At 36.9% G+C, this 20,110-nt stretch overlaps 1 protein-coding gene across 3 annotated transcripts in view; it reads left to right on the forward strand.

The window, feature by feature from the left end:
• Positions 1 to 20,110, forward strand: part of thsd7ab (thrombospondin, type I, domain containing 7Ab) — a 226,578-nt gene that overhangs the window by 132,094 nt on the left and 74,374 nt on the right. For all 3 annotated transcript variants that reach the window (XM_032558677.1, XM_032558674.1, XM_032558676.1), the window contains 5 exons: positions 5,456 to 5,571; positions 6,867 to 7,002; positions 8,478 to 8,581; positions 12,103 to 12,297; positions 14,812 to 15,078. In XM_032558677.1, coding sequence (XP_032414568.1) covers positions 5,456 to 5,571; positions 6,867 to 7,002; positions 8,478 to 8,581; positions 12,103 to 12,297; positions 14,812 to 15,078 — 818 coding nt within the window. The remainder of the gene's footprint in view (positions 1 to 5,455; positions 5,572 to 6,866; positions 7,003 to 8,477; positions 8,582 to 12,102; positions 12,298 to 14,811; positions 15,079 to 20,110) is intronic.

Consider the following 20,110-nt stretch of genomic DNA (forward strand, 5'->3'; position numbering starts at 1 on the left):
CAACAGAGAAAAATATGTCAGTGCCTCAGGCTTGGTCTGCTATCATCCTATCAAGAAAGCTGTTATTGTGTGAGGGGGGTAAAAAACAACAATGTCTGCTTATTGATTGTGACGGTCTGTGTGCCTACTGCGACCAAATGGGCGTTTGTGTAATCGCGCTGGAATTTGTGAAAACGGAGACTGAATGATCCGTGGTTATGCATTTCGGCAGCATCAGTCTTAAACTCTGTGAGCCATCTTGTCTAATTGAGGCTGTTTGTTTTCTGACATTGCTGAAAACTCCTGAGACCAAAAGACAGCAGCAAACTCGTCCTTGAAGAACCGTGACTGATTCATCTTAAATTAAACAAAGCATGTTCTTGTTTTGTAGTCCCTAATTTTGATAATGAAATTAATTAGCCTTATCTGCTCCCAGCAGGATTTCTTTTTATGTGTGTACACTTATAACTGCTTACAGTTCTCTGCCTTAAATCTCTATCCTTCATCCAGCTCAACCATTTACTTAGTCATTTCAGAAAATGGGCTCTTGTTGAATAGAACTGATTAATGGAAGACATCTTGTTTGTGCTTCCACAAATGGTGACATTTGAGGATCCTGTGGCTGTATTGCTTACTGGAACCAGTGAGGATGTTAAAACCAGTTGCTGTTTCTGGGTTCACTGAAGTGTAGCCCATTTTAAGCTAAAGGGAAGTGACACAGAAAAAGAAATAGTGCCGCTGGGGTAAAATACTCCCAGCTCTTTGTACAAACAGCAAAAACAGCGTGATAAGTAAAGATTAACGATTTTCACAAACAAAAGAAGGCGCAAAAGAAAGAAATAAAACACAGTGGTAGAATGGAAATATAATTAAAACTGCACTGATGACATTAATACAAATAGCTTCACACCCCCACAGACAGCCTCATGCTCTAAATATTCTGGTTGTTGCTGTATTTTGGAAATAAACATTGGTTTGGTATTTGTTCCTCTGCATAAAAGGGGTTCATATTTAAATTTTAATATTAAATTCTTGCATGCTAATCTTCTATAGCAGCGTTATAATCATAAATTAGGAGGGTAAAAAATGAGAAAAGACCGCAAATACTGCAAATAAATGTGCAAAATCCAATAAAGATCTCCAAATCGGGGCGTGCTGTGGTGGCGCAGGGGGTTAGCACGCCCCACGTTTGGAGGCCTTAGTCCTCGACGCGGACGTCGCGGGTTCGACTCCCGGTCCCGACGACCTTTGCCGCATGTCTTCCCCCCCTCTCCTCACCCTCCTTCCTGTCTGCCTACTGTGGAAAAAATACGAGCCACTAGCGCCGCAAAAACTCTTCGGAGAAAAAAGAAAAAAAAAAAAAAAAAAAAAAAAAAAAAAAAAAAAAAAGATCTCCAAATCTAATATAAAAGTTTTACAAACAGCAATATGTAACACTTAAAGATTTAGTTAATGCATTACATTCAATAATACAGCTAGTTTATAAATCTGTACTCAGATAAAAGAATGTCAGACTTAACTTGTTACTGCTGCAAATCACAAAGACAAGTGGGATTTACTGACTCTCATGCTCAGCAATCAGAATAAGGAATTGCTATCAATTCAATGACAAGTCTCATCCAGAAGAAGCTATTTAATTTTTTTATTTTATGATAAATTAATTAATATTTTCTAAAGCACTCCAAGCTAATTGAAGAATGTGTTGTCATAGCAACGTCTCACTGAAAACCCGCCTGCTAGTTTCCACAGGAAACGTACAAACGTCAGGTTTCTCCATATATATTGGGGTCGCAATTGAGGAGGGTTGGAACTGTGGCGTCCCCAAGACTCATACAATATGAATATGGCAAACTATTTGTGTTTTTATTCCATGTCATTTAACATAATGCTATTTTCCCATTCTAGCCCATATTCAATCATATGCTTACAGAAACTTTAGAGGTTTTCAACATGAGTATTGTCTGAATACGTAATGATAAATTTTGCTTCACGTAGTTGCTTTATTCCACTTTTCAGTTAACCACACATAATTAAAACACCTGGAGAAAATTATAAAATATCTTTAAAAAGTAAGTAAAACTCTCAGTTAAAGAATCAGCTTTTGTTTGGAGATTTTTCATGATATAAATAACCATGATATCACATGTAAGAAGCAATGTGAGCACAAAAAATTATTAAAGAGTCTGCTCAACCAAACACATGATTTTTTTAAAAAGTGCCAGAGTCTGATTTGATGAAGGAGGAAATAATTATGAGGCTTTAAATAAAACAAACCACTTCAATGAGTTTTAAGTGGGTCTTCATTAAATACATTTATTTTTTCCCCTTTCCCCATTAACGGCCTCAGCTTCACATTCAGTAAAATTGAGCTCCATAGCAACACTTTTAATCATGCATCTATTGTTATTTCAGTAATTTTATATAATCACAGGAAAAGATGGACTGAATAAGTTTAGTTAACTGTGTTATATGCCTTCTCTTCTGAATAATGAATGAATAAAGTTAGAATTAATAACAATATGTGGCATCTACAACTAAGGAACCAGAAGTCTGACAAAAGAAACTCTAAACAAAGATTATTAGTCATCTTAACTCATAAACCCAGATGTTATATGGTTTGTTCTGAAACTGATTTTAATTTCTGCTGATTAAGTATTTATGAAACTTTGACTGCCTGGAGTTTTAAAAAGAATGATGCTAGTTCAAGATTCTATTCACTAAAGGCCCCATAAATCTCACAGACTCGAGTAAATACATGTACTTTGAGGCTTTTAGCCCCGCAGTCGATACTGTTGTTTTCCTGAAAGCCTCAGAAGAACATGAGATGGAAAGGAGACGCCAAGTAGGTGAAATCTGTGAAAAACATTCACACTTGAGAAGTCCATCTGTTTGTTCTCTAAGGCCTGAGCAATAAAGGGGATATAATATGCAAAATTCACATTTTTCACATTTTTATACTTCCACTTTGGTCTCAACCCAGCAGTTTAAAAAAAAAACACACACACAACTGTTTTCTGGCAATAAGTTCATGTTTATTAGTGTCTATAAAACGAGTCACATTTGACTGGAACTACGCTGTTACCTAGCAACCCCAGCTAAGCTTTGCCTGTCACCTAGCAACACCAGTTAAGCTCTTGCACGTTTGATCAGCTTGTTTTATCGCTGTATGAGCTGTACAATGGCTGCTATAAAAGACAAGTGGTTTTTTTTTTTATGTTGTTGGCTTATCATCCAGAAACCACTTGCTGCATTCTTGTTGGTTGTGCAGGAGGCTCTACTCCTGCTTTTCAAAGATGTATGGTTGCATAATTGTGCATCTGTTTGCAACTATTTTCACATGTGAGTGTAAACATTGAGTTGAAGGGGTGTGGCCACCAGCAGCTTATATAACCCTAAAACAGCTCATTTTGAAAGAAACTCAAAATAGGCAAAACTGAGCAGACTAAAATCTCATTATCTGAGAATGATTTTACACAAAACAACTAATGAGCATGTTTTTATCTATTCCAACCTTTTCAGGGAAAGTTGCCTTTAAGTCTTTTGAGTTGCAGAACAAAAAATTAACTCAATCCTTTAAATATTTAAAATGACGAAGGGTTATGTGGAGACATAACGCTGATGATTAAATACCATAATAAGGGAGCCTTCAAAACGGATCTGAAACATTACACGTAGAGACCGAACTGTATTAATTAACTACATTACTGCCATTCAAAATGCAGTTGACATTATAGTGGTTTTCACAGGCTTGAAATAAACATTCATTCAACTTATCCTTCTTTACGTACAGTTATTTCGCCTTTTCTTTTCCTCAAACTGTCGTTGAGTTTTACTTCACTCAAAGCAGCGCAGCGCACAGAAGCTAACTTCACAGGCAGGAGCTAGCAGTGTTGGTTTTTCAAAATAAAGTAAATTTTAACATTTCATGACATTTAAGCTCTGATTATAGTTAGTATAAGTGTGCAAATATAGGCTAGTATGTATATCTCATTGACTTTATATTGTTTTAACATATATTTTAAAAGCAACTTGATTCTGAAGGTGTGGCAGCTTTTATGTTGCCATGGCGATGTGCCACATGTAGAGGAATCCCTCAAACATGATATGTAGGATTTTTGTTTGATTATTCAGTATTTTTTTCTCTTAATGTTGCTTTCTTCTTATAAATATTATAGAGCCCAGGATGTAAACCAAACATACTGAATTCTGGTTCATCTGTCTTGTCTTTGGTTCTTTGCTTCATAGGGTCCAAATAGCAACGCTTGTGTCTGAAATAACCTGCAGAAATACACACGTTTACTCGCTTCTTTATGTGCAAGAGTCTCCGCAAATGCAGAAAATCTAGCTGCTCCGCTACATCCAGCAGCTGTTTATTTCGTTTGAACCATTCACTTTTATGAAGACACGAGAGGATTTGTTCTGCTTGAGAGGGATTTAGCTCCGTCTATTGGTATTAAAAATAAACCTCTCCTGGTGTTGCCTGTACATGATTGCAGTTTGCCTGCGAGGCTCGCTATCGTTCCGCTGATAACGGCGCGTTAATGAGCGCGGAACATCGAGAGGAAAACGCTGATTGTTAGTAACGTTAACCCTGACCCAGACGACGGCGGAGTTGGCCACAGGATGAGGACAGCCTGCCGCTGCCGGACCAGTTAGACTGGATCACAGAGATGGGATTACCAGTTGACGTCCAGCAGGTCTATCAAGACCCATTTATGTTGCTCCAGTGGTACTCGCAGGAGACCTAAGGTGCTTAAATGATGGGAGATTAATCATCACCCTTGGCCTGAAAAACCTTGGCTTGACCCCATATTCTGTAGGTTCAAAGGGATTCTTACTCACTGATAGTTAAATCCATTTATATTTGGACTCTATGCAGTGTCACAGGAGCAAGATCCCGCCCCCATGTCCCTGCTGGAGGGCAAAATGCTGCTCACCGCTGTGCTATTTCACTTATAACAAGACATTTTCCCCATTTTATAAATGTAATGATTTGCCAGTGGAACTAGATCTTTTTCATCAATACTAAGGAATCATGGGGCTGCAGAGTGGTGCAGTTGGTAGAGCTGTTGCCTTGCAGTAAGAAGGTCTCTCTAAATTCTCTCTAGGTGTGAGTGTGCATGGTTGTTTTGTCCTGTCTGTCTCTGTGTTGCCCTGCGACAGACTGGCGACCTGTCCTGGGTGACTCCGCCTCTCGCCTGGAACGTTAGCTGGAGATGGGCACCAGCACCCCTCCTGACCCCACTGGGGACAAGAATGTAAAGACGATGGATGGACTAGGAATTATTGACTTTAAACAAGCTCCTATATCTTGCTGAAAAGTTATTTATGAGTTAATTTTGTCTTTTTTTTTAAGTGTACTAAGGTATTTCCACAAGAAACTAGACCAAAAATACTTGGTAAAATTTTGTGTGTTTGCAGTGCACTAGTTTTGATCAATATGTGGCCCTGATTATGTATATGTTTTGTGTTTCAGGTGTCCAGAAGGCCCACGCCCAAGCACGATGCGACCATGTCAGCTGCCTTGCAAGAAGGACTGCATCGTGACTCCTTTCAGCGACTGGACTGAGTGTTCGGTTTCCTGCGATTCAGGTACAAATGCAAAAACAAATGCAAACACAATCCCAATATAATCCTGCCTCATATATTCTGACTTTTTATAGAAGTCAGTTAGGTTTAAGTGGCAGCTGCGTGGTTTGGACTCTTCAACCCGAGCCTCAAATGTTCGCTGCCTCGCTCATGTTAAACATAATTAATGTGACAGATTGGCTTGAGAGACGACCTTTGGGCTGACCTCTTTTAGTACGTCTAGCAGATCTGCTTGCCTGAGGCCACAAGTGTCAGGAAGTACCAAGTGTTATTGTTTTCATGTTGTGAAAGCTGAGGTCTGCCTTCGTCCAGGTTGTTGAGAAGTGGCAAAACAGATTTGCAGCTTAAGATCATTACTGTCTCTATGGAGGTTGGTGGTATAAATCTCTACTTCTGTGTATTTAAAATGTATGCTGCTAATATTTGTTGCACTAAAAGTGCTCTAAAAGTTGCACTATTTAGAGCAACTTCTCCAACTTTCCAAACCATTTAGCAAACAACTTGAAATTGTCCCCACAATAACACAAAAAATTATTATATTCATTTTGAAATGAAAATATCAGCCTCTTAACAAACTTATTATTTATCCTATAGAGAAAGTTGGTGCTGTAAATGTGACTAATTATGACAGAACCAGGAGCAAGTCTAGTTGGGAACTGCAAAAACAAGAAATCTTACCAAGTAATTTTGGTTTAGTTTCTAGTGCAAATATCTTTGTACACTTGAAATAAAACAAAACTAACTTAACAAGTAACCTTTCAGTAAAATATAGGAGTCTGCTTTAAGTCAATAATTCCTTAATATTGGGGGGGAAAGTACAAGTTCCACTGGCAGATTATTTAACTTACGAGGCATTTTTTAAATTATTATTATTAATGAAATAATCTGCCAGTGGATCTAATACTTTTTTTATTATTGAGTTTCAGAATGAAACAAATAAAGAATTGTCTGTTTTTTCATTTTCCTAATATGTAGATCATTTTGAGTTGGTGTTTTTACAGTTAGCTCGCATGCTAAAAAAGAATTAGCTCTCCTGATTTAGAGGGTTGTTTGATCTTAATTAGACACTTCAGCGCATCTCAGGCACTATAAATACCACAGAGGTAATCCTGGTCATTAACACAGCCTAACTGTTTAATTTAATGTATCATTGTTGTTGTGAGTAATCAGGTGTGTGGGATGCATAAGACAGCTGTCCAATTAGAGTTTACAGTGGCGCTCCTGCTCTCCGTTTTTCTTATCTTTACTCTCAGGTCCAGCTTTTTCTCTGATTTTTACCCCACTGATTGTCTGTCCAGGTGGTGAAGTTGTGAAGAGAAAGCAATCAAGGAGACGTCTGGTCATCCAGATGCCTTCTAATGGAGGACAGGATTGCCCATTGGTGCTTGAAGAGGAGAAGGACTGTGAGGTCCCCAAAGTCTGTCCCGGTTTCAGGTACAAGCACCGCTGTGGTCCCGGTGGACAGTTACAATAAAACTGGAAACTTTCAGGTGTTTTTAGTTCATACTAGACAAACTACACATGTTTTCTCTGTCCAGTTGTTTACTGGTTTTTAGAAACATGTTTGAAATAATTAAATAAATTAAATTTACTTAATTTTTTATTACATTTTCCTCTCAGATTGTACCGTCTGTCTCTAATTCCGAATTTTAAATTCACAACACAAAACACTCCATATTTACAACAATACAGGGACATTTCTAGAAAAGTCATGGGTTTTCCATTACTAATCAATCCACTGCTAAACTGAAAAATTAAGGTAAATGGTTTTTCTTTCTAGAAAAACATAACTGGATAAACCTGTTCCAACGTTTAAGTGCTGATGAAAAACCTCTGTTATGCTTTCACTGGAAAAACACAAAATATTACAAAGTTTTTTGTCTACTTTCTAGTGCAAATATCTTCGCTCACTTGAAATAAGTCAAAACTAATTTAGAAGTAACTTTTCAGCAAAATATAGAAGCTTGTTTTAAGTCAGTTATTCCTAATTCCTAAAACTTTAATTCCTAAAGTTCCAGTTTCACAGGCAGATTATTTTACTTACAACACAGGAGAAATGTTATGTTACAGGTGTAATAATCTAGCTGTGTAACTAGTATTTTTCCATCAATGTCAAGGAATTATTAATGTAAAACCTGCTCCTTTATCTTGCTGAAAGGTTACTTGTAAGTTACTTTTCTCTTATTTTAAGTGTACTAAAATATTTGCACTAGAAAGTAGACAAAACACTTGGTAATATTTTGCTTTTTCTCAGGGTTTTTTCAAGTTTAGATTTTAGGATTTACTAGGTTGCAAAACATTGAAAAATGTAGATGCTTTATTATCTGTGTTAAAACTAATGAAAAATGTCACCAAGCTACAAATCTACTTCCTTTAATGCAATAATAAAATTTTCCCAGTTTAGTGGAAGTGACAGAGCTAAAAGAAAAGCAAAAGAAAATTGCCAGCTTCTTTGAAAACGTTCCTGCAGGAAAACCTCAACTAAACATATAAAGATTAAATATTTTTACGTTTGGAAAAGAGATCTTAACCTTATAAGGAACTATTGGTAAATTCATAGAAACCATGTGAAGAAACAGAAGCTAACATTTTGTTCGACTCCAAGCAGTAAGGAAATGAGAAATTATCACCATCAGTCAGTATTTATTCCAAAACAAAACGTTCATCAGAGAATTACAATAGTTGCGTTTATAAAAGAAATGACGTCGGAAATATTGTTTGTTTACATAGACTTGAAATTTTTTAAATAAAATTCTACAAACATCTTTGGAACTTGAAATGTGCATCATAAACATAGAAAACCTTATAAAAAAAGTATCTTAAAATGTTGAAAATGCATCTTTTGTGTGACAGCTGGAACATTATGACATGACTGCAATAAATCATTCATGACTGAACTTTATTTTCAGGTGGAAAACTCACAAGTGGAGGAAGTGCCAGCTGGTTCCTTGGGTTCTCAGAAAGGAAACTCCAGGCGCTCAGGAGACGTGCGGACCCGGACTTCAGACCCGAGGTACCAAAACAAATATTTTCATCTCCTTATTTTTTATAATTCATTGATTTTATTTGATTTGTGGGTGATTTTTCACTCATTCATCCCAGTATAGCACGTACAGAAAATGCTTGTGCTTTCATATGCCAGAAAAAACTGAGTGTAAAACTCTCATGAATATCAGCAAGCTCTCCTGAGATCTGGATGGAAATATTCTCACATCTCGATGTGCGCCTCTGGAGACCGGTTCGGCAGTCGAGAGTTGATTCGCTGATTATATTTTTCCCCCACCTCAGGCTCGAGTCATGCAATTTTAATCAAATGTCTCTTGTTGGAACTTAGGAGAAGATTTTGCACCTTTCCTTTTAAAACACACCAGTCCATTCCCCAGTTTATCCACGCTTCATGCATATGTGGCAAGTAGTTTAAAGCAGAAAGCATATTTCTTCCTGCTTTGCTGTAACGTATAGTCCAGGGAAGTTTCATAAGGATCCAATTTCAAGGGGAATGATCAATTTCATTATGTTCCACCTCCAACACGAAGCTTTTATTAGTTCTTATTTTGCTGTTTCTTCTTCCCTACCTCACATTATTACGGAAAAGAATCAATCTGATTTTAATCTGCTTTAAGGTCCATCGTTCAGCACAATGATGGGGATTTTTTTTTAACGTTTTCACTGATTTTATATAAAGATGAGCCAATCTGATATTAATATCTGAATCTAGATATTGAAATATATTCTAGATTGCTGGCAATGTCTCCGATTCGTAAAAACAGATCTATTCATTGTAATTCTATGCTTTGTTCTCTGAGTGATTTATTTTACATCAAATTTACAATTCCTAATTGGACTTTCTGAACCATTTGAAACTTGTTTTTGTCAGTTTCAGTTTCTTTATTATTTATTTTACACTGGCTGCTATACTCTACTGACTGAACAAATTAAAGCTTTGTTGTTTTTACATGTTTGACCAAGTTTGTGAAGCTATTTGTGTAGTTAAGTGAGTTGTACTGGTACAGGGATGTCAGATAAATGTGTATTTCAGTACCTGAGGTGGGCAGAGTACCAAAAAATTGTACTCAAGTAAGAGTAGCACTACATCTTTACTCAAGTAAAAGTAAAGAGTAGCCATCTTATATGAAGTAAGAGTAAAAAAGTATTTGGTAAAAAGTCTACTGAAGTACTGAGTGACTAATCAAATTATCAATCATTGAATATTTAAAAATTACATCATCAGATGGATCAAAATATATAGTGAAGTGGAAATTTTGGTATTTTTAGGACTAAAATGACAAAAATTCATATAAGTAACAAAAAATAACAAAATCAGGCAAAAGAAAATTTTAAATAACATGAACACTTATGAAACTTTAACAAAACCTGCAGGTCTGTGTCTGGTGAAGTTTTGGTTAAAATATGTTTGTTTTCCATTCAGTGGGTAGAAGATTTTACTAAAATAATAGTAGAAATACTTCATAATCAAATTACTCAAGTAAAAGTTTTAAGTACAGCATAGTAAAAATACTCCTAAAAGTACATTTTTTCAAAAAAGTTACTCAAGTAAATGTAATTGATTAAATGTAACTAGTTACTACTCAACGCTATTCATTATATTTGTTTAATAAAAAGATGTTTTAATTTAGCACTGTTTTTCTGTATCAAATAGAAATATATGTTCCTGTTCCACAGTGTGACAAACTAAAGAATAAAATACTGTACAGTAAAAGCACAACTTCACTATACATCAGATCCCCAATTTTATTCCTTGTGACACTTTGTCACGTTTGTTTTTGTTATTGACTCGGATCAAAGGAGAAACTCTTATGTCCTGATATTTACCTGTAGAGACTCTCACCTTAAAGGCAAAAAAACACAGTAGAGGCTCCATTAAACACACAAAGCCACAAGCTCTTCTCTCCCTGCAGCCCACACAAACCCACAAACAATAAGACGTGACCTCACACACCAATAGACAGAGGCTTTCCGAACCAATAGCAGTGCCCACGGGGGTTTGACCAAAATGTGCTCAGAGATTGATTTCTCCATAAAGGTGCAGCCCTGCAGAACGTCTGCGTCACAGGAAAATGAAATACTGCAGCAGCACTTGTAATACCCTTTATTGAAGGAACAAAGAGCAGGAGGATGCAGCTAAAAGCTAATTGACTTGTGGCGTTTTAAGCCAATCGAAGCGCGGACGCATTTGTGTCTGCCTCCTTTCATAATTGTTTTTAAACCTCCCGTGAGATCCAATCTGAATTTTGCAGCTCGAGTTTATTTTTTGTTCAGGTGTTCTTTAAATGAGATTTATTGAAGCAATTTTCATAAGGTGACACAATTTTCCAAGGTGTTAATGGAATATGTGTGACACTTTTAATCAAATCACCAGAGGGATGCTCACTGCACCTCTTACTGCATGGAGAGCATCCTCTTCTCTGCAAGCGCTTTGGTGATTTATAACTTAAAAGTATTTTAAAATCCAGCCTGTGTAAGGATGTTAAGACTGGGGAGATGCGCTCAATTAGCGTTTATTCACACCAGTCCTGTTTAGTTTGTTTTAATTGAACTCTGGTTCATTTGTCTAGAAAGGTGCAGTTTGTTTGGAGAGCTGTGCACTGCAAAAACACAAAATCTTGCCAAGTAATTTTAGTCTAGTTTCTAGTGCAAATATCTTATTACACTTAAAATAAAACAAATTAACGTAAATTTGATGTAGAAGCTTGGTTTAATTAAATAATTCCTTAATATTGATGAAAAAGTATTTGTTCTATTGGCTGATAAATTAACTGGTAACATGGGAAAATGTCTTGTTATAAGTTAAATAATCTGCCAATAAAACAATATTGTACTTTTTCATCAATCTTAAGGAATTATTTGCTTAAAACAAGCCTCTATACCTTACTAAAAAGTTACTTGTAAACTAGTTTTGTCTTATTTCAATTTTGCTAAGATATTTGCACTAGAAACTAAGCTAAAATACTTGGACCAAGTATTTTTGGTCAAAATTTGGTCAAAAGTTTGATCTATTTTGATCAAAATAGCTGTGGTCAAATATTTTACATTTTTTGAAGAAGGAAGTTGTGCTGGTCTTCTTCAGAGGTTCTATGCGGTTTCCTTCAGTAGTTCTTGGTGCAGCGCCACCACAGGTGAGGAGGGGAACAGGTTTTTCAATTAGTTTGGATCGTTTGACACAGTGCAGTGTGAATGTGAACCACAGCAGCTGAAAATGTAACAAGTGTTGCAATTTTGGTCCTCAATCAAACCAAGTCTACTGGACTTTCAGATGTGAAAACACAACTTAAGTACTAAACTCAAACTTCTTTTCCTTTTTATTTGCTAGATCTGAAGGTACTCTGGTCTTATGTTAACTGTGCGCAGTAGGAACCACAAAAAACGAAAGTAATAAAATAAATTCTACTGCATAACATGATCTTGAACAACCTTTTAATGTCCGGCAAGCTGTATGTTAAACCACTAATAAAGACTAATGTCCTAATTTATACACTTTTTCTCTTTCTCCCTAACCTCGTCTGATTGTCCCAGCTGTGTCCTGCCGCCAGCTGGACGGGACGCAGGCCGACATCAGCGAGTGCCTGAAGTCCGCCAAGGCCATGCCCGCCATCACTCAGCGCTGTCAGCTCCCCTGCCAGGATGACTGCCAGTTAACCAACTGGTCCAAGTTCTCCTCCTGCACAGCTGACTGTGTGGGGGTCCGCACCAGAAAGAGGGCATTGATAGGTGAGGACTGGGGGAGACGGCTCAAACAATGCGCTGCTGTGAACCGGTCTCAAAGCCGCTCGTTTTCTCTGTCGGTCAGTCTCAGTGAGGTGCCACTCAGAATGACGTCTCAGGAGGGAAATAGCAAATCTAAAACTGTTTATCAGCTTCAGCAGAGTCAGGATGCTTTCTGGTCATAAAAACCAAACAACAATGTTGGTGCAGTGAATTGTGAAGTCTTAAGAGTAGGAAGCTTTAAATGTGACCTACTAAGCTTCCTTTACCAGGTTAGGTCTATGGGTGATAAAAAACATATTCATTACATTATTTACACAAAAGCATTCAAGATAATATTTTAGTTCTGTCTATTTTGATCTCCTTTTAGCTGTTTTAGGACATCTTGTCACTTTAAATTTTATTAAGCTGCTGCTGGCCACGCCCCCAACTCAACGTTTACACTCGCACATGAAGATGGCTGCAAACAGATGCACAATTATGCAACCGTACATCCCTGACAACAAAACACTTGTGTTTTTCAGCAGAAAAAACAGTTGACCAAATGTTCCAGAGCTCAGCTTGGGTTGCTAGGTAACGTGCTGGGCTTCACTGGGGTTGCTAGGTAACGTGCTGGGCTTCACTGGGGTTGCTTGGTAATGGGCAGTGCCTGCTTATTTGTGACGTTACATTCTCAGAGTTTTTGAAACGGCTCATTAACTTAACATTAACTTGATTTTCAAGTCTTTTTTTAATTGCTTGTGTGGTTTCTAGAAGCAGCAGAGACCCAAATGGAAGAACAAAAACATGCAAAACGTTGCATAATAGATTTGCTTATTAACAACAGAGGCCACAAAATGGAACCTTGCACTTCCCTAAGTTGAACCAGACAAGGGGGAGATTTGTACTTTGATGTAGCTTCACAAAATGATCTGACAGACAAATATGAAGAGAGCTTCTACAAAGCGGATATCAACCTATCAAACAGATCTAACAGTGGACTGTGTCTAAAGACGAGGTTGTGGCCAGAATAAACATCACCAAACATTTAGTTGAATCAATCTGCATCAGAACGTTGTTAGAGACTCTCAGAAAAGCCTTTTAATGGGAACAAATACCCTGACTAAAGGGTGGTTTGCTGGTCCACATCCTTTACTTAGAGCAAACAGAAACTTGAAAAGTGTCTGATAACGACCAAAGAGAGAAGAGTTTAAATTGTTCTTTTTCATAAGCAGATGGACAGCAGCTTTGTTAAAATAATAGGGGAGATTTAATTTCTCACATATCTGGTTTCATGAACAAAGAACAAAAATGTTGACAGTTTGAGGACATAGAAACAGCAGGTGGATCAGGAGTAATAATGTCACTCATGATGCTTGTCTTTGCTCCAATTCTCTCCATGTTCGGTATTTAATTCACAATTTAATACTTTAATTCTCATTTTGTAGTTTTTCTACTCGCTGTGAGCTGGGCAATCTGGGAGAGCAAACAGAAAATAAAAACATTGTGAAATCAGAGTAGAAGCCTTTGCTTTTTCTACTAAACCTACAACTTGTATTACTTGGAAAACATTAAGAGACTCAATATTAACCTTCAGGTTTTAGTTCAAGATTGAATTTTATATAACCTCATCTTTTGAAATTCCCCACACAACCATGTCACAGTCAACTGATAAAGTGGGTGGCAAAAGGAAAAAAATATCATTATGTGGAACATAATGTATTCTTTTCTCCTGCCTGTCAGTCGTTTCCAGACAAATTACAGCATACAGCTTTGATGCAATTAAGGAGCAACTTTGTTCCGGATGGGGAAATAACAAGGTAAAAACATGAAAATAATTTTCTAAGAAGAAAAAAAAAAAACAAAGCCGGTAAAGGTATTTCAGGTTGTCAAAAAGCAAATCATCTCCTCATTTGCATGTGAAATGGCTGCTTAATGATGGACTGCTGGAATGAGAAAGTTTCTCTCAACTGAGGAATTTAAAGTAACGACAAACTTTAAATTTGTCGTTAGTTCATGTGCGATCTGCTTCCAGCTCTTTGTCTTGTCATTTTTGCTCAAAACCATTCTTAGATAATGTGTTAACAACCAAACATTGTCTTTTCCAGCAGCCATTGTACAGTTCATACAGCCGTAAAACCAGCTGACCAAGAGTACTGGAGCTTGGCTTCAAATACATATTCAAAAATATTTTTTCAGTCCCAAAGGGACATTAAGTCCAGAGGAAATTAGGGTGCTAGGGTTGCTAGGTGATGGGCTATGGTTACATTCTGATGTTTTTAGAAACAGGTCATTTTCATTAACTTATTGCCAAGAAACAGCTGTGTCGGTTTTTATAAGCACTTTGTTTTTAGAAGCAGCTAAGACCCAAGTGGAAGTACAAAAGTGTACAAAATGTAAATTTTGCTGAAAATGTCTCCTTTAATGTCTTCCTTATTATTTCATAATTTAATACTGGAGCATAAACCAAGACACACTGATGTTAGCAAATACTTGAATATGTTTTTTGCTAGTCTCTTGTACCTCTTCACTCTTCTTCAGGGAGAAGCAAAAAGAAGGACAAGTGCAAAAACACACAGATGTACCCTCTGAGCGAGACGCAGTACTGTCCCTGCGATAAGTACAATGCCCAGCCGGTGGGGAAGTGGTCTGACTGCATCCTGCCTGAGGGGGGGAGGGCAGACGGCACCGCGGCGATGAAGGTCCAGGGAGACGTTAAGGAGTGCGGACAGGGCTACCGCTATCAGGCCATGGTGTGCTACGGCCAAGACAACCGGCTGGTGGAGACTTCACGCTGCAACAGCCACGGTGAGTAAAGTCATTTCAGTTCGTCAGTCCGATTAAATGAAAGGTTGTACAGTAATTAGTTGGAGAAATTTTCTTTGGATGTAAAGTCAAGACCACTAGCTTTGGGCGATTAAGCAGAAAACTCTCTGCCAGACATGAACCAGGCAAAATGATTTGGGTGCAACTATAAATCAGACCTGAGTGAAGAAGGCCGCCCACCTTCTTCAAATTAAACAAAATTAGTATCAAGCATTTGTGCAGCAAAAAAAATGTTTGTGCTGCTAGCTTTTTAAAGATATTAATAAATGTTTCCAGAGTTCATCAAAGGTCAACCAGCCAGTCCACATTCACAGAATCAAACAAATTAAATGTCACTGTAACTCATTAATTCAGATTCTTCAGAGTTCAGATGGTGATGCCTGTTGGCAGGAGAGATCTTTTGTAGCAGTCTGTATTACAGCAAATCTGAAGAAGCCTCTGACTGAAGACGTCAATCAAGTGTTCTACATTTATTTAAATTTATGCAGCTACGTTTACCTCCACTGCTACAAAATAAACTCTGCAGGGACCCTTCTAAAAGTAATTACATATTAACTTTAGAACCTTAATTTTTCAATTTTACGGTTAGGAAGGATTTACTAATTAGATTGGACCTTTTCATTTGTTACTTTAAAAGTAAAAACTTTTAAAGAGAGAAAAAGCTGGCATTTTTAAAGAAAGAGTGACACAAATCCTGTTTTTATTTCTTAAAATAGGCAGAATGTTTCTCTTAATATTTTCATCTGAGCCCTAAAGAATTTGCAAACTGAAAAACTCTTTAAGTTGTGGATTTACAATGACTTAAACTTCTCTTTCCTATAATAAATAACAAAATTATTAGAGTTTTTGTGTGCTTTGTTTATTTTTGAGCAGTGGAGAAAGCATACTGTAATTTTTTGTGGTTTTATACATTTTTTCTGCCTGTAAGTACTTTTGACTTGACAATTTTTGCCCACATAGCAAAATATGTGGACACCGCTGGTCTGCGTAGTAAAACTCCCTCTCGTCTCAGAAATACAGACTCACTCCTGGCTTTCTAAAACTTGCTTTGTATTGAATAGACTTACAAACTGCAAGTGTCACTTCCTTTGCATTCTCAACACAAGCTGACCCGACAGAGTCAGCAACTCACTCGACACAGAACCTCTTTTCTTTGCTCTTCTCTGCTTTCCGATCAATACCTCCTTAAAAAACCTGACTCCTAAGGCAGCAGAAATTTCTCTTGTTTTCACTTGTTGTTGTTTAGGTCTTCTCTCAACCCGTCCAATTGGGCAAAGACCCAACTATCACAGCTTTTCCTATCTCACTGCAGGGTAACATACCAACATTACAGTTTTCAGATCCGTTGTTGGCTCAATAAACCTCACAGATTCCTCACATTGTCTGGACTAATTGAAACTTATTAAACTCAAGTGTTTTTTCTTCTTTTATATTGTATATAAAGCCTAAAATACCACTTTTGTCACTTATTATATTGTGATTAAAATACAAAGAATTTTGCTTTTATTTGCTGTTAGTTTGAGTTAATCTAATTTGCAGCTGTAAGGTGGATGTTCATGTGTTGTAGCTAGAAGCTACCAGAAGCTGCTGATGTTTTACTGTAAGCATGGCGACAGCCTGAAGCGCGTCTCTGTTCTTTAATAAGAAGAGTGAATAACAGCACCAAAGGCTTTTTCTCAGAGGGAAAACATGTTTGTGAGCTTTACGACCTCCTCGCACTTTTCCCCTTTCTTATTTAGTGTTGTGTACTCTGTGGTATGGTTCATTTATCTGATTGTTTGGAGTTAGTCAGGGATAAGAGATGATGGATGGGTTATGCTTTTTGTTCAAAGTGGGTTTTGTTGGGTTTTTTCTAAGGGATATTCATATTTTAAGGTATTTTATTTTCTGAATATGAAGATCTGATGATGGCTAGTTGTAGTTTGGGGTCTAAATCAAGTAAATTTATTAAATAATATTGATAATTAAGGATTGCAGCCGATCCCAGATATATTGGAACAATTGTCTCGTAAATGTTTTGTTTCTAAAGTAACCTGGTCTGAATTTGACCATTTCTGTACTAAACATCTAAAATATTAATTGCAATAAAAGTTTTAATTTTACTCTGTGTGTAATGAATCTATCCAACATACAAGTTTCACTTTTTAAGACGAATTACTGGAATAAATTAACATTTCAATAACATTTTAGGTTATTTAGATGCTCATGTATACTTGTTGATTGGATCAGGACTTTTTCTAAATAGTAAAAATGTTTCATCATTTAGGATCTCAACACATCTTCAGCCTTCAGTACCATTTTATGTCAACTTGGACATGCATGCTGATGTTTTACATTAACTTAAATCCATTATAGATAAAAAAAAATGTTGAAGCTTACTTTATAAAATACAAGTGAATGATTAGAAAAACGAGTGTTCTTTATTTTTTTTTGTCTTCCCATGAACTCAACATCTTCCAGAATATTTCATAGTATAAATCTCATTCAAAGATGTCTTGGTTTTCAGTCTTTCTCAATTTTCTTTTTTTTTCTTTAAGCACATTCAGAGTCATGGGAAAAATCAAAGTGAAGCCATTTTCTTTGGCCAAAATGAATCAGTTTGTTTGAAAAGAAAAAAAAAACATCTAAAATGTCTTTCTAAATTCATGAGAAAAAAAAAGTTAGACCAAATATTTTTAAGTTATGAGTCTTGTCTAAAATCCTTAACAGATGTCACAGTTTATAAAAAAAACACCAGTAGGTGATACGCTGATTAACTTCAAAAGAAAATGACAAACTCTTTTGAAAAATTGGCTTAGATTAAAAAAAAAAAAGAACTACAATATTATTTCTATTAAGTTTTAAAATATTCAAAAAGTTAGTTTGTGACCTAATGAAAAAAATCGTCCTTTCAATGCAAATATTGCATTAAAACACAAAGTAACTGCTGCAACTGACTTTTTAAATTAGTATTTAGAAAGTTTGCTGAGTTTTGTCTGTCTGTTGGATCAGAGGTAATAAAAGCCTCTGAAGAGACACCAGAACCTTTGGAGCCAGAGGTTAGAAACCCGCCTTAAAGGAGAACTAACGTGTTTTTAAAGTAACATCATGTTAAATAAAATCCTAACATACTGCTTGTTGTAAAATTTTCTACAAAAATACAAAATTTAGAAAAAAGATTTTAAACACAGAATATTAAAAAAACACTGGTGTTTTTAGCATATCTCCAAACTTAGTGTTTCTGCGCGTCGCCTTGTCGGCCATGACGGTTCCGATCATCAGAATCCAAATCTGAAGAGTTTTCACTCGATTCTGGAAATCTGTTTGTTTGGTTTAAAATCATTCTCTCCCATAAGTCTTCCAGTATTTCTTCAACACAAGAAAGGTTTATTTTTCCACTTCCACTAGCAAACAACAAACACTATTAAACATTTTAATGGCTGGGCGTGCCGTGGTGGCGTAGGGGATAGCGCGACCCATGTTTGAACACCTTGAGTCGACTCCCGGACCCGGCGATGTTTGCCGCATGTCTTCTCCCATTTCTTTCCCCCTTTCCTGTCAGCCTATTGTCATATAAGGGACACTAGAGCCCACAAAAGACCCCCTGGAGCGGTACAAAAAAAACCCAAAAAACATTTTAATGGCTAACTGATTCACAGTGAACATCATGAAGAAAAAACGGCAACTCCTCCCCAAAATCACCCCCATTTGTCGACGTAATAAGCTATTCTTTACGTTTCAGATTGATGTGTTTGGTGGAAATGTTTCACTAAATTACATCTAGGCAATAATAGTATTTTGACATTTGATATAAATGATTGATATAAACTAATCTAATGGCTCAGCCAGCATATTTAAATGTTAAAGTTCATGTTTACCTCGACTAATTTAAGAATTTATCCCGTTTTCAACATCTTCAGCGTGTCATAAACAATTCTGCATTAAAATCCTGAGCTGTAGTGCGACATAAATCATAATTCAAATCTGAATTAACTCTTTTTCTCCATTCACTTCTCAGTTCAAGGTGTGAAATTTATTATAACATAACCCAACGCTGCAGAATCCTTTTTCTCTGAAATTCACTAAAGTGAGACGTTTGTTTGTGGACTTAAAGCCGCTCGCTCACATGAGCAGGGACTTACTTTAAATCCTAAATTTCAAAATTTGCAGGCTTTTTCTTCTGACAGAAGCGCTTGTGTCCTCCTTGTACGGCGGTCTTATCTCAGATCCAGAGACTTCAAGCAAAGATGTTCGCCTCCGAAACGCGCCGGAAAAATTGCTGTGAAACGGAAAGACGGCTGAACGAACGCATCAGTGCTGTGCATATATAAACAGGGTTTTAGTTTCCTCGTGTGAGTCACGGATTCAGATGGTTAATCTGAGCGTGGGTGTGACGACGGCTCATCATCATCAGGACGCTGCTCTGCATGTTTACACCTGTGCAGCTCCCGGTTAGTGCGTTTATTTCAGGATGTAATTACAGTCGACGACAACGAAATGTTCCTTGAGATGCTCACAATAACCAAACCATGTTGAGCAAGCGTTCGCTCGTGTGAATCTCAAAGCTATCATTAAATCTCTTTTATTCGTCATTCGTTCTGCCGCTCCCTCCATCTCAGTCGCCGTCACTTGAAAACTTGATAGTAGAAGAAAGGAACGGTCCGTCCTCGACTCGGCGGCTGACACGATGCTGCCGGCTGTGATCCAGATCAGGCAAACTGTGAGATTCTGACCTCTTTATTCCAACAGATAAAAAAAGAAAAAGCCCACATGGAACGTGCGATAACGACTGATCAAAGATTTGGGACGTCACTTTTTGGAGAGTGAATAAATATTTCAGAGTGAGGGACAAAATAACAATAAAATCTTTACATTGGCAATGTATCCATTAAAGAACAACGCAAAAATACAAAATCATACCAAGTAATTTTGGTTGAGTTTCTAATGCAAATAGTGTACTTGAAGTCAGACAAAACTAACTTACAAGTAACTTTTCAGCGACATACAAGAGCTTGTTATAAGTCAATAATTCCTC

Source organism: Xiphophorus hellerii, chromosome 3 (assembly GCF_003331165.1).
Source record: "Xiphophorus hellerii strain 12219 chromosome 3, Xiphophorus_hellerii-4.1, whole genome shotgun sequence".
Taxonomy (NCBI): domain Eukaryota; kingdom Metazoa; phylum Chordata; class Actinopteri; order Cyprinodontiformes; family Poeciliidae; genus Xiphophorus; species Xiphophorus hellerii.